The sequence below is a fragment of the Thunnus thynnus genome, chromosome 11 (assembly GCF_963924715.1).
Source record: "Thunnus thynnus chromosome 11, fThuThy2.1, whole genome shotgun sequence".
Classification (NCBI taxonomy): Eukaryota; Metazoa; Chordata; class Actinopteri; order Scombriformes; family Scombridae; genus Thunnus; species Thunnus thynnus.
The window spans coordinates 33,527,751-33,538,634 of record NC_089527.1 but is presented as its reverse complement, the minus strand read 5'-3'; the positions used below and the strand labels follow the sequence as shown (position 1 = coordinate 33,538,634).

At 40.2% G+C, this 10,884-nt stretch overlaps 1 protein-coding gene across 4 annotated transcripts; it reads left to right on the top strand.

The window, feature by feature from the left end:
- The first annotated feature begins 534 nt into the window (after positions 1 to 534).
- mmadhcb (metabolism of cobalamin associated Db) lies at positions 535 to 8,445 on the top strand. 4 transcript variants are annotated; one of them, XM_067604567.1, is made up of 9 exons: positions 564 to 792; positions 1,041 to 1,068; positions 1,218 to 1,267; positions 1,615 to 1,759; positions 2,073 to 2,290; positions 4,594 to 4,702; positions 6,337 to 6,467; positions 6,855 to 6,941; positions 8,117 to 8,445. In XM_067604567.1, the coding sequence occupies exons 3-9, from the start codon at positions 1,259 to 1,261 to the stop codon at positions 8,309 to 8,311; spliced, it is 894 nt and encodes a 297-aa protein (XP_067460668.1). In that variant the 5' UTR covers positions 564 to 792; positions 1,041 to 1,068; positions 1,218 to 1,258; the 3' UTR covers positions 8,312 to 8,445. The 4 variants fall into 4 exon arrangements, with proteins under 4 accessions (XP_067460669.1, XP_067460668.1, XP_067460667.1 ...); XM_067604564.1 differs by having other exon boundaries at positions 590 to 628; XM_067604568.1 differs by lacking the exon at positions 1,041 to 1,068 and having other exon boundaries at positions 535 to 628.
- Positions 8,446 to 10,884: the final 2,439 nt, after the last annotated feature.

Genomic DNA, 10,884 nt, shown 5'->3' with positions numbered 1-10,884 from the left:
AAACTCAAAGAGTAAATAGCACATGGTTATTGTGTGAATTCTCTAAACCAACAAGGTGATCACTGTTTGCATGCACACAACAGCAGCAGAAGAGAAATGAGTGCATGCACCAAGAACGTGATCCACAGTGAGATGGATAGTAAGATAGATGGATAGTAAGTGTAGTGAACATTTCCCTCTGAAATGTACCTAATGGAGCTGAAGTATAAAATTGAATGGAAATGAAAATAATGATATAAAGTACGAGTACCTCAAAATCGTAGGCTGTACTTGAGAAAATGTATACTACTAAGTTAGTTCCATCTCTTCTGTTGATTGATCTGATGATTTTTTCTAATTTCAATGACAAACTCTTTGCATGTATTTTCAGTTTTTAATGGGTATGTGAAAGAAAACATGAGTAGAAGTAAAACTGGGAATCTAGATTATATTAGAGGCGTAAGAGACGACCAGCCAGAGTAACCATAAACGTCGACTCCACACTCCAGACCAGTAGGGGGCGATAAGGCGTATTTAAGTTATTGCCATTTAAATTGTTCGCATTGAACACAGAAAAGGTCTAGTCTCAATCAAAACAGCGCACGCGCAACTTCAAGGTGAATGGATGACTTCAGCAGCTAATATCGTGGTAAATATAGCTTCGAATGCGCTCGGTCTTTATAAACAAGTTACAGAAATAGCACGGAACGCTGTCGCATTGAAGACTTGTCTTAAGTCTTTTGATGGTCTGGCTAACACTGCAAATGGACGTAGATTAGCACAGTGTGTCAGTTCGAACTTCACTATTAGTAGGTAAGTCCATGTACTTGCTCATGTCCTAGCCTACTAGCTAACATAAGGTAACTTGTTAAAACTTTCCCAGTGTTTCACTGAAATATGTGACCCGTCCAAATTTTATGACGCTGATGTATTGACCAAACATTGACAGGCGACTGTATGCAATTACTACGGACGCACATGTTTAGGTAACAGCATTCTAGATACATATTTGTAACAAACCAGGAATTCCTAATCAGCCTTAACGCTAAATTACGTCTCAGAATCTGCAAACTCCGATTCGCCTATCAGGTAATTATCTAATAAAATCTCAACAAGAGTAATGTAAGGTCACTGTGGGCTAAAACATTGGTGTTTGTTTCATTATTTATTTAGTTTGAGGTTCTAACAGTGATTGTATCAGAATATAGGTGTTTGGAAATGATAATTTGCTCTTACAGAAACACAACTGGACACTGCAAGAACACAGAGGCACACCAGGATGGCCACTGTAAGTCAAGTGTGTGTGCAGTCACTTTTCTCCCTCTAAATGTCATTATTAACAAATGTGTGTGTGAAGTCGTGTATGAGAGATGCTATGACGTCGACATAACGGTGTGAGTGTATGCATGGGATGAGTAGAAATAATTTATAGTTAACTTCATGTTTGGGTGGTGAGAGTGTGTCCCATTTCCACAAAAGTACACAGTAGATTATGTGTGCTGGTGCTGCGAATCACCTCACATTTAATGGGCCTGCTGGGACAGGTGTCTATATTAATTTTGCCTGAAATTAACCTGTTTTGTATAACTTGGTTGTGTGCACGTGAGAGGCTAACATTAATGTATTTGTGTTCAGATGCTGTGCAGTAGAGCCAGGCTGGTAAGTTACCTCCCTGGGCTTCATGTGTTGGTGCGTCGTGTGGCTGGAGCCAGAGCCTTCTCTGCTGCTGGATCCTCCGGCTCTGATGAGCCTCATGTAGCCATCACTCCCTCTGATATGGGTATGTCATTCATTCTTGTCATTCACATTTTTGATTAATTAGCTAGGGCTGAAAATGAGAAGCCTGGGCCAGAATATGTGTATTGGTATGCTACATAGACATAAAGCTAGTCAATTTTGAGCAGGAACCCAAAGGTGGGAAATGTGTATCAAAGGCAACAGGAGGGTTTAGTATCTGTGTAGTCTTATCCTCTGATATGTTGATTTGTAAGAAAATACATTTTGTTTGGGTGGTGAGTGTACATGATGCATAAAAATGAAACTTGCATTTCCCTGTGTCTTGTGCTTTTCCTAACATTACCTCCCTGGTTAAGGACTTCGGACAGTGTGGCCTGACGAGAGTATGGGGCCATTTGGGCCCCAGGACCAGCGCTTCCAGCTGCCTGGTAATGTGGGCTTTGACTCCCACCTGGAAGGAGTAGCGGAGCAGAAGAAGAGCCCAACACAAAAGACAATCCCTGACGTGTTGTCTGCCCCGTCCAGTAGTGAGAGGCATGAGTTCATACTGGCCCAGTTCATCACAGAGTTCTTTGTAAGTGTATACTAACATTACTACTGTAACTGAAGACAGGAAAACTGCCTCAGGTTAAGGGGGGGTCTCAGGCAGGCAGTTCCACAGCTGCAGGGACCAGACAGTTGTCGTGACAAGGCGAGTTTTAGGACCCATTAATTGGGCCCTGCTAGAGGATCTCAAGCAGCGATCAGGCTTACATGGAGTGAATATGTGACAGATATAGGTGGGACCCTGATCATGCAAAGCTTTAAACATGAGCAGTAAAATCTTAAAATCAACAATAAAACTCACAGGCAAAGACGGTGAAGGGCAGCAAGGATCGGTGTGATGTGCTCACTTCTGTTGGAACATGTTATGGAATGGAAATGGAAATTGATCTTTCTGCAGCTTTGCCGTTAATAATTAACCGATTAAAAAATACATTAACCACTAATGCAGAAGATGAGGGATGTGTAGTGTAACTGTTGTTGTTCCGTAGATTTGCTGCAGTATGCGGTTCCGCCACTAGGTGCAGTCTCTTACTCTTTAATAAGGTTGGGGTGCAGGTGTGTTTGGTGTAGGTGGGTAGCTCCAAGCCTGAAAAGTGAAGCCAATGCGGAAGTGCTTTAAACCTGCATTCTCTCTAATGGCCAGCAGGGGCGACTCCACTGGCTGCAAAAAGAAGTGTGATTGTATGGAAGTCTATGAGAAAATGACCCTACTTTACTTCGGTAAACACTTTCCTAATGAGTTAATGGTCTCAATTGCTAGTTTCAAGTCTTCTTCAATACAGCATGATGTTCATTTTGCAAATTATGGTCCCATTTAGAGTAAAATGGACAATAAAGCAGCATATGCTTTAGGGTGTGGCTAAGTTGTGATTGACAAGTCGCTACCACGGTGACAACATTGATTACGTAACATAGCCATGGAGTAATCGCAGAGTATAGGCGTAGCTGCTGCTACTTCAGTGTGTTTTCAGTTCATGAAAGTTAATTGTAACATTTTTGTCACCTAAAAAAGTCTTGTTCAGTGTCTGGTTGTGATAAAAGACCCTTTAAAGAGTGGGATGTTCAGTTTTTACAGCGAGTACATTTTGCTTTAATGGTTTTAGGCCTGTTTTTCACTAGCAGAAATTACCATTAGCATTATCACTGTTAACCATAGATTGTAAATGCATCATGCTAACCAAGCTAGTAGCTAACGCTATGGTCAACTCAACCCTCTTGTCCAAATATGCTCACTTCTGGCTCCAAAAATCAAACATGGTGGCGGTCAAATCCAAAATGGCGATGATCAAACGCTAAACTTGAGGCTTCAAAACGTCAGTTTACAAACCACTGGGTGACGTCATGGTGACTGTCCATATTTTTTACAGTCTTTGGTTTGGTGACAGCTTGTAAGGGAAAAAAGTCACAGGCCCAATTCCAGTGTCCACACTCATGGACTCACTGCTTAGGGCTGTCCCACTGTCAAATCGTCAAGTGCATGAGGGCTCTCCAGCAGACATTTCGGGCCCTTTATGCACACTTTCTGTAAGTCTGCATCTCTGCAGACTTTGCCTGAAGTCGGTCCCTTACTTGACTGTTGTGCACATGATACTTTTATGTGTTGGATATTAACCTATCTGGTTTATACTTTGTTTAATGTATTATGTGCTTTATGAGTGAATGGTTTTACTGTGTTTGTCTTTTTCTATTTTTGTTAAAGTGATCTCACTAAGATCAATTCCAATCAGTCATGTTGATATGACAATAAAATATTGAATAAAAAGTCCCAAACCCACATTACAAAACTTGTTTTGGTATCATCAAAGTAACGTGATAAATCGCAAAGTGCTATCCCACTCCTATTAAAACCATTCTGAGCCCTTGCAGCCTCTTGCACTCAATCACTTACCAGGTGATGTCAATGAAGTCCATTAGGGGTTCAGGGTTTAGGGTGGACATTGGGATTGGGCCACAGTGTGCCTTGATCTGCTCACTGTGACAGTTGTGTTCGTGAACACTGAAGCATAAAGTTGTGAAACTTCCACAGAGTTGTTGTTTGGCAGATGTCCAGTTTAGCCATCCAGTTTAGCCATCATCAGGCTGCTTGGTTAATGCAGGCTGAGAGCTGAGTGTCAGACAGAGTGGTCAGCTTGCAAGCCTTTTGCCTTTACTGACTCATTTAATTAGATTTGTCTGAAGTATGCTGTGAAGTGAAACAAAATATCTAATGGGAAAGAGCATAGAGGAATATTACAGCAGTATCTGCTAACTGGATAGTTTTTCTGAATAGCTGGCTATATGCTTTTCTCACAACTGTTTGGTGTGTGCTTGTTGTGTGTATGTGTTTTTCAGGAAAAAGATGACCCAGCCTTGTCTCAGAATGTCAACAGAGCTGAACAGTACTTTGATACCTCCAGTGTGGAGTGTGCCATACAGTCCTGCCCTGAACTACTAAAGAAAGGTGCAGCAACAGTACTCCACTCAGCACACAATTATCATGTTCATTTTCTTCATTTAGACCTAAAGGGAAACTTTTTCAACCTGAACCCTATTTTCCCATCATTTTAGATCTAAGTGATTAATGGGAACAATAAACTGGTCCAGTATTGAGCAAGAGTGCTTCAATCGGAAGCCACAAAATGGACTGCAGTGTAATCATATGGGGCAATTGTGCACCGCCAATGTACGTCCACTAAAAGTGGTTTTTTTTTACACTGACAGGCTCAGATTGTTAATTTAAGTGTCTAGCCGCCTGTAGCAGCATTATGGCTAACTGCAAAGGGATCCACATCCAGGGCAGCCTGCCGGCTAAACTAACCTCGCTGTGCATATTAATCTGTGCACGCCGCTTTATTTACATGTATTGAGGCTGACTTTCTCTGCGGTTAGAGTGTAAGGAAACTGAAAAACTAAATGCAATGATGGATTATCCCATGGACTATCCATCTGAAGCAGCATTATAGCTAACTGCAAAGGGAACTATATCTGGGGTAGCCTGCACGTTGGTTTGTTTACGTCTGAGGCTGTGGATAGCTCAGCATCTGTTCATGCTAGAAAAGTAAGGTTAGTCACACAGTTATGTTTTGAAATCACATTTTTTTTTACCGTGTGGAGCTGAACGTTTGGTCCAGCCGGCCTTGGTCTTTTCATCCAGTTGAGTTTGTGGAGTTGAAACAGTCTCCAGGACAACAATGTCGATAAACACTGTAAATCCATGTGTAGTAGTTACACAGCTGGGATGACTCTGTGGACACTTGTAGATTTTCTGAGTGTGGCAGCAACAGGTCTGACTCTGCAGAAAAGGGTTTTCCTCTTCACTCATCAGGAGAGCAGTGACTGCAGGAACACCAGCAGCTTCTTTGAGGTAACCGTTACTGTATGTTGACTTTCCTGACAGTCCTGTTGCCTTTCTGCCTCCATTCCTCTTTCGTTTCCACAGCATAATATGTCATTTAGTCACTTGTTTTTTTTTTTCGTTCAGCTCCAAGTTATGAAAAATGTGATTTCAACATGTAACTGTGATTAATGTTACTTCTCTAGCATGAACAGATGCTAAGTTATCCACAGCCTCAGACGTAAACAAACCAACGTGCAGGCTGCCCCGGATATATATCCCTTTGCAGTTAGCCATAATGCTGCTACAGGCAGCTAGTTCCTTTATTTAATGTTACATTCATGGTCAGACACTTATAATAACAATCTGAGCCTGTCAGTGGCAAAAAAACGCACTTTTAGTGGACGGACATTGACAGTGTGCAGTTGGCCTCAAGGATTACAATGCAGCCTATTTCACGGCTGCTGGCTGAAGGGCTCTCACTCACTACTGGACCAATTTCATTGTTGTCCCCATTAGTCACTTAGACCTAAAATGATGGGAAAATATGGTTGAGATTGAAAAATCCCAAATCTTCCCTTTAAGACAAAGTGTTTTTTTTCATCATGTTTTTCATCAGTTTCATTTGTCAAAGTGTTACTGTCTTTCTGGTGCAGTGTCTGTAATTTAAATGTGATGTAATTATCTTTCTGTTCACCAGAGCAAGAGCAAAATGAACAAAGTCTAGCTCTTATAATGTCTGCTGATAATGTGATGAACAGATTTCCAGTCCATGTTTCCTGAGGCTCCATCCTCTGGTATGATGGTGGTCACAGTGACCCAAAAGACCCACAACAATATGACGGCATGGTGTGCTGAGGTGGAACAGGAGAGGGAGCAGATGCTTGACAAGGTGAGCTGATGTCTGGAGTCTGTGTTGCTCATGCAAGTGCTTATGTCAGGTTCATTTATGGATGGCTTTGTGGGTCTTTTGCGCTAACCAGACTTTGTATTTTGCTCCAAATGATCACCCTGGTGTGTCGTAGCCTGAATATAAACTTAATTTGTCCATAAAATGAATGTGGAGAAAACATATTCTCATTATCATATGTGCATGGGATGAAGAATTTGACAAAGCCATACCCGGTGTCTTTGGAGTTTTGGGGATAAAAATCAATTAGATAAATATATGATCAGTAAGCATATTATGAACATATCTCACACATTGATCGCTGAAGACAACAAATCACTAATCATTGACGTCACTCAAGTGAGACTAAGTTGGTTCTCTGTTGTGCAGTTTGTTGACGGAGCTAAGGAGATCTGCTACGCCCTGCAGAGAGAAGGATTCTGGGCTGACTTCATCGACCCCTCCTCAGGCCTGGCGGTAAGATTCCACTAAGTGCATTTCCATCCTGCTGGTATGCACATTTTCAATTTGTGCAAAAAAATTTTTAATGTCACTCAAGCGTCCACTGAAGAGATGAATACACCAGATCTATGAGGAGCGATAAGGAGACTGACTGGAGAATTAGCACACCAACTGTTTTTCTTGAAGACCCAACCCCTAATGATTGTAAAACAGTAGTGGATGGAAACAGGAATTAATTTACATTTTCTTTTGCTGATTTTTCACAAATTTGATGAAAATATGACCATGTGCTGATGTCATGCTGCCATGACATGACAGATACTTGTTTTATCAGCCTGTATTTGCAAAATTATGAAAAATCTTTGTTAAAAATCCACCCCCTGATTTATTTGGAGTTCCCTAACTGTCTCCCAACTCAACTGTGCAACAAATTGCATGTTGATGACGGGACAAGCTGCAGTCTGTGGTCCCAGGAAAAACATGAACAGATGCAAATTAGCTCCAGGTGCTGTGAATGGACATTGGACATGGTATATACTGTATACTGATTTTGATAATATTCTGAGTTGAGCAGAATATTATTCTTTAATAAAATAGTTGCTGATTTTAAATTGGGAAGCTGTTGGGCACTGTAACAACAGAGGGAGACTGAAATGGAATGGATAGGAACCCAGCCCAATGCTGATACATAAGTGTTTATAAGAACTGTTCATTTCATGCTGAAGAAAAGCCAGTACAAACCTTCTCTGTGTTGAAGGTTTCTTTGTGAGCTGTAATCTGATTGGACACACCTGGAAAGAAAGCAGTGAATGCAATTTAAGATAAAGAATCATAGCTTGGAGCGGGACAGTTGAGTTACAAAATTCCAGCAATGTGCAGCACTCAAGAAAACCACGTGAAGGTTGAGCGTCTGCTCTCTCTGTAGGACTTCAGCTGGAACAAGTATACTGCTGCTGATAATGTGTAAACAGCCCTAAAATCTAAAAGCGATGGGTTTGCTGTCTTCTAGCACAGACATGCAGGCCTTATTTCTTTATTGAAATTGTGTTCTGCATCTGCTAATAGGTTACACTCAGAAGTTTTATTGGAGAGAGTTACGAAACTTAAGTTGTATTTACAATCACTGCTGTTTCAGTGGAGATGGATGCGATCAGATAACTGTACCATAAGTGTCTTGTGTTCCTCCCCAGTTCTTTGGTTCATACACCAACAACACGCTGTTCGAGACAGATGACAGGTACCGTCACCTGGGCTTTCAGATTGAGGACCTTGGCTGTTGCAGAGTGATCCAACACTCTCTGTGGGGGACACATATTTTTGTGGGGACAATATTCACCAACGCACCACCCAGCAGCCTTATCATGAAGAAGCTGCAGGGCAGCTGAACACAGCCTCAGGGACACCATGCAAGTCACCATTAAAGCTATGTAAAAATGATATGGACTGATTTATATTTATAGATTCAAATCTCACAGGCTGAAAGGCTGCTGTTGTCACAATAAAGTGTTTCTTGATTAAACTGGTGTTTCTGTTACCTTTTAGACTCAAGCCCCTCTCAGAAACAAACACATTCCGTCCTACTATTTATGACTGTGTTGTCTGAACTGTCCCATCACAGTTTTTTCTAAATATTACAGAGGGAACAGTGACTGCATCCTGAAAATGTAATAGTGAAATACGAATACTAGAAATAATAGTAAGCAGAGGAGGACTGAAATAATATTGTACCTACCTGCTTAAAATCTACTCTGTCAGAAATGGGATAAAGCAGAAGAGTTGAAGTGATGACAAACAATAGCCTTTAATAGAGCTGATTATTTGGTAGATAGAAAGTTAATCAGCAACTTCTTTTGATAATTTAATCATTCATGATGATGTCTAACATAATAAATGTATAGCCTCTCAGTTGTGAGAATTTGCTGCTTTTCCTTTGTCTTAATGATGGTAAAATGAACATCTTTGAGTTATTGGTCAGACAAGGCAAGCAATTTGAAGACATTTTTGACCATTATCAGACATTTTATAGACCAAATGATTGATTGAGAAAATCAGCAGATGAATCATCCAGTTAATAGTGTTTTAATGTTTACATAGGGAGAAGAGGAGGGTGGTCTGTACTGTGGATTCTCAATATCTAGTATGAACAGGATCAACCATGTGATCTACTGCATCCAATACAAACCTACTCTAGATTTCAGTCAGAGCATTTCTAGCTGTTCTTATTGCCACCTCTTCATAGAAAATGAAATGTTTGGCATGATAGTTGAGTTGAGTTTGGAGTGTGATGAGACACTCACTGAAACTAATGCTGCAGAACCAACAGGACAAGTCTGTGGTCAAAGACCTTCTACTGGACAGATGCAGTAACTACAGTAAAGACAACCACATGGAAAAGAACCAGTGGCCACAGGCGTTGTTTCAAACTCATGCTAATGCTTTGAAACATGTTCATGTAGAATATTTGTTGGATGTAAGGTTGAAGCCATAAAACAGTGTAAACATCATATAGATTTAGTGAAGAGCAATACCAAAATGATACTCAAAGTGCTGCCAGAGTGGATGGGATCATTTGAACAACCTTAAAGCTGCTAAAGTGCAACCAAAGGGGGAAACTTAATGTTAGGCACATAATTGCCAAGAATTGATTATTTACACACAAAGTGGAACTAACAAACAATATACAAATACTGTATGCATCATACAAACCTATTCTGACTAACTTGTAGTCACACACGATTGGCTACTACTGTCAATATACTCTTAGAAAAGGGGCTTCACAATAGCTTTTATTCAGGGGAAGGGCCCAAAGAAATGTTTAACATGCCTTCAGCCCAGTTGTAACATAGCATGCACTTACACCACCACCAAGTTGTTCTTGTATGTCTCAGACTTACTGAGTTGTGGTGATGTGATAGTATTTTGTAATCTGGGGTGTCTTTTGTGAGCTTGATCTGGTGCTTAACAGTCTGTCTTCTTTAGTGCATTCAAATCAACCTTTATGGGCTGTTTGTGAGCAAACGTACTAGGAATGGTGATATAGGATTACAGACTAAGAAGAATAGGATGTGCCTATACATTGTGTTTTACAATCCTAATCCTAATGCTTGAAGAGATTGCTCAATTTGCAATTGCCTTGTTTGTGTCTTCAAAGGTTTGAAAAACTAAAAACATCTTAATTTAAGGTCCACTTACTAGGTTTTTCTTGACTCGAGAAATGTCAAAGATATGTTTGAGGTCATTCAGAGACTGTCTCATTTTTTTTTAGCAGTATATTTTTATTATTATTTTTAATTTCATCAAACTGTAGATACTATAAGCAATGCAGCCCACACATCATCATTCCCCCCTGCTCCAGGCCACAAACAAACTAAAGAAAACTAAACTAAAGAAAACAACAACAAAAAGCAAAAAACAGCACTTCAATGTGCAATGAGCCAAAATTATACCTTTAAACACTCTGTTGAAAAATGCAAAATGCCATGAAGACTAGATGATCTGTTACTGGGTACTCACACCAAGAGATTCATGAGTACCATATCAAGTTTGTAGTAGAGCTATTCGGCAGGCTGACAGTGAACTTGACAAGGACAATAAAATTTACAGTTTTTCATGTTTCTGCTGTGTATTATTTCATAAGAAAAATATGCCTAGAATAAGAATAATAATTGTAGAAATAGCCTGATATTAATGCAATAGTAATAATAATAATAATAGGCTATCCATAAATATATTGTTAATGAATAGCCTACTCCTATGGCTATTCAGTTTCTAATGTGTATTAGGCCTAATATAAGCCAATTTCAACAATTATTATTTAAGATTTATTCTATTGCCCTTCTGAGGTTTTCCATTCTTTCTTTCTTTCTTTATTGGGAATTTTTCCATATCCCTATCAGGCGCAGCTTTGTGGATGGGTCTAATGGGCCTGGACCCTGGCCTGGGCCCACTTGTACAAATG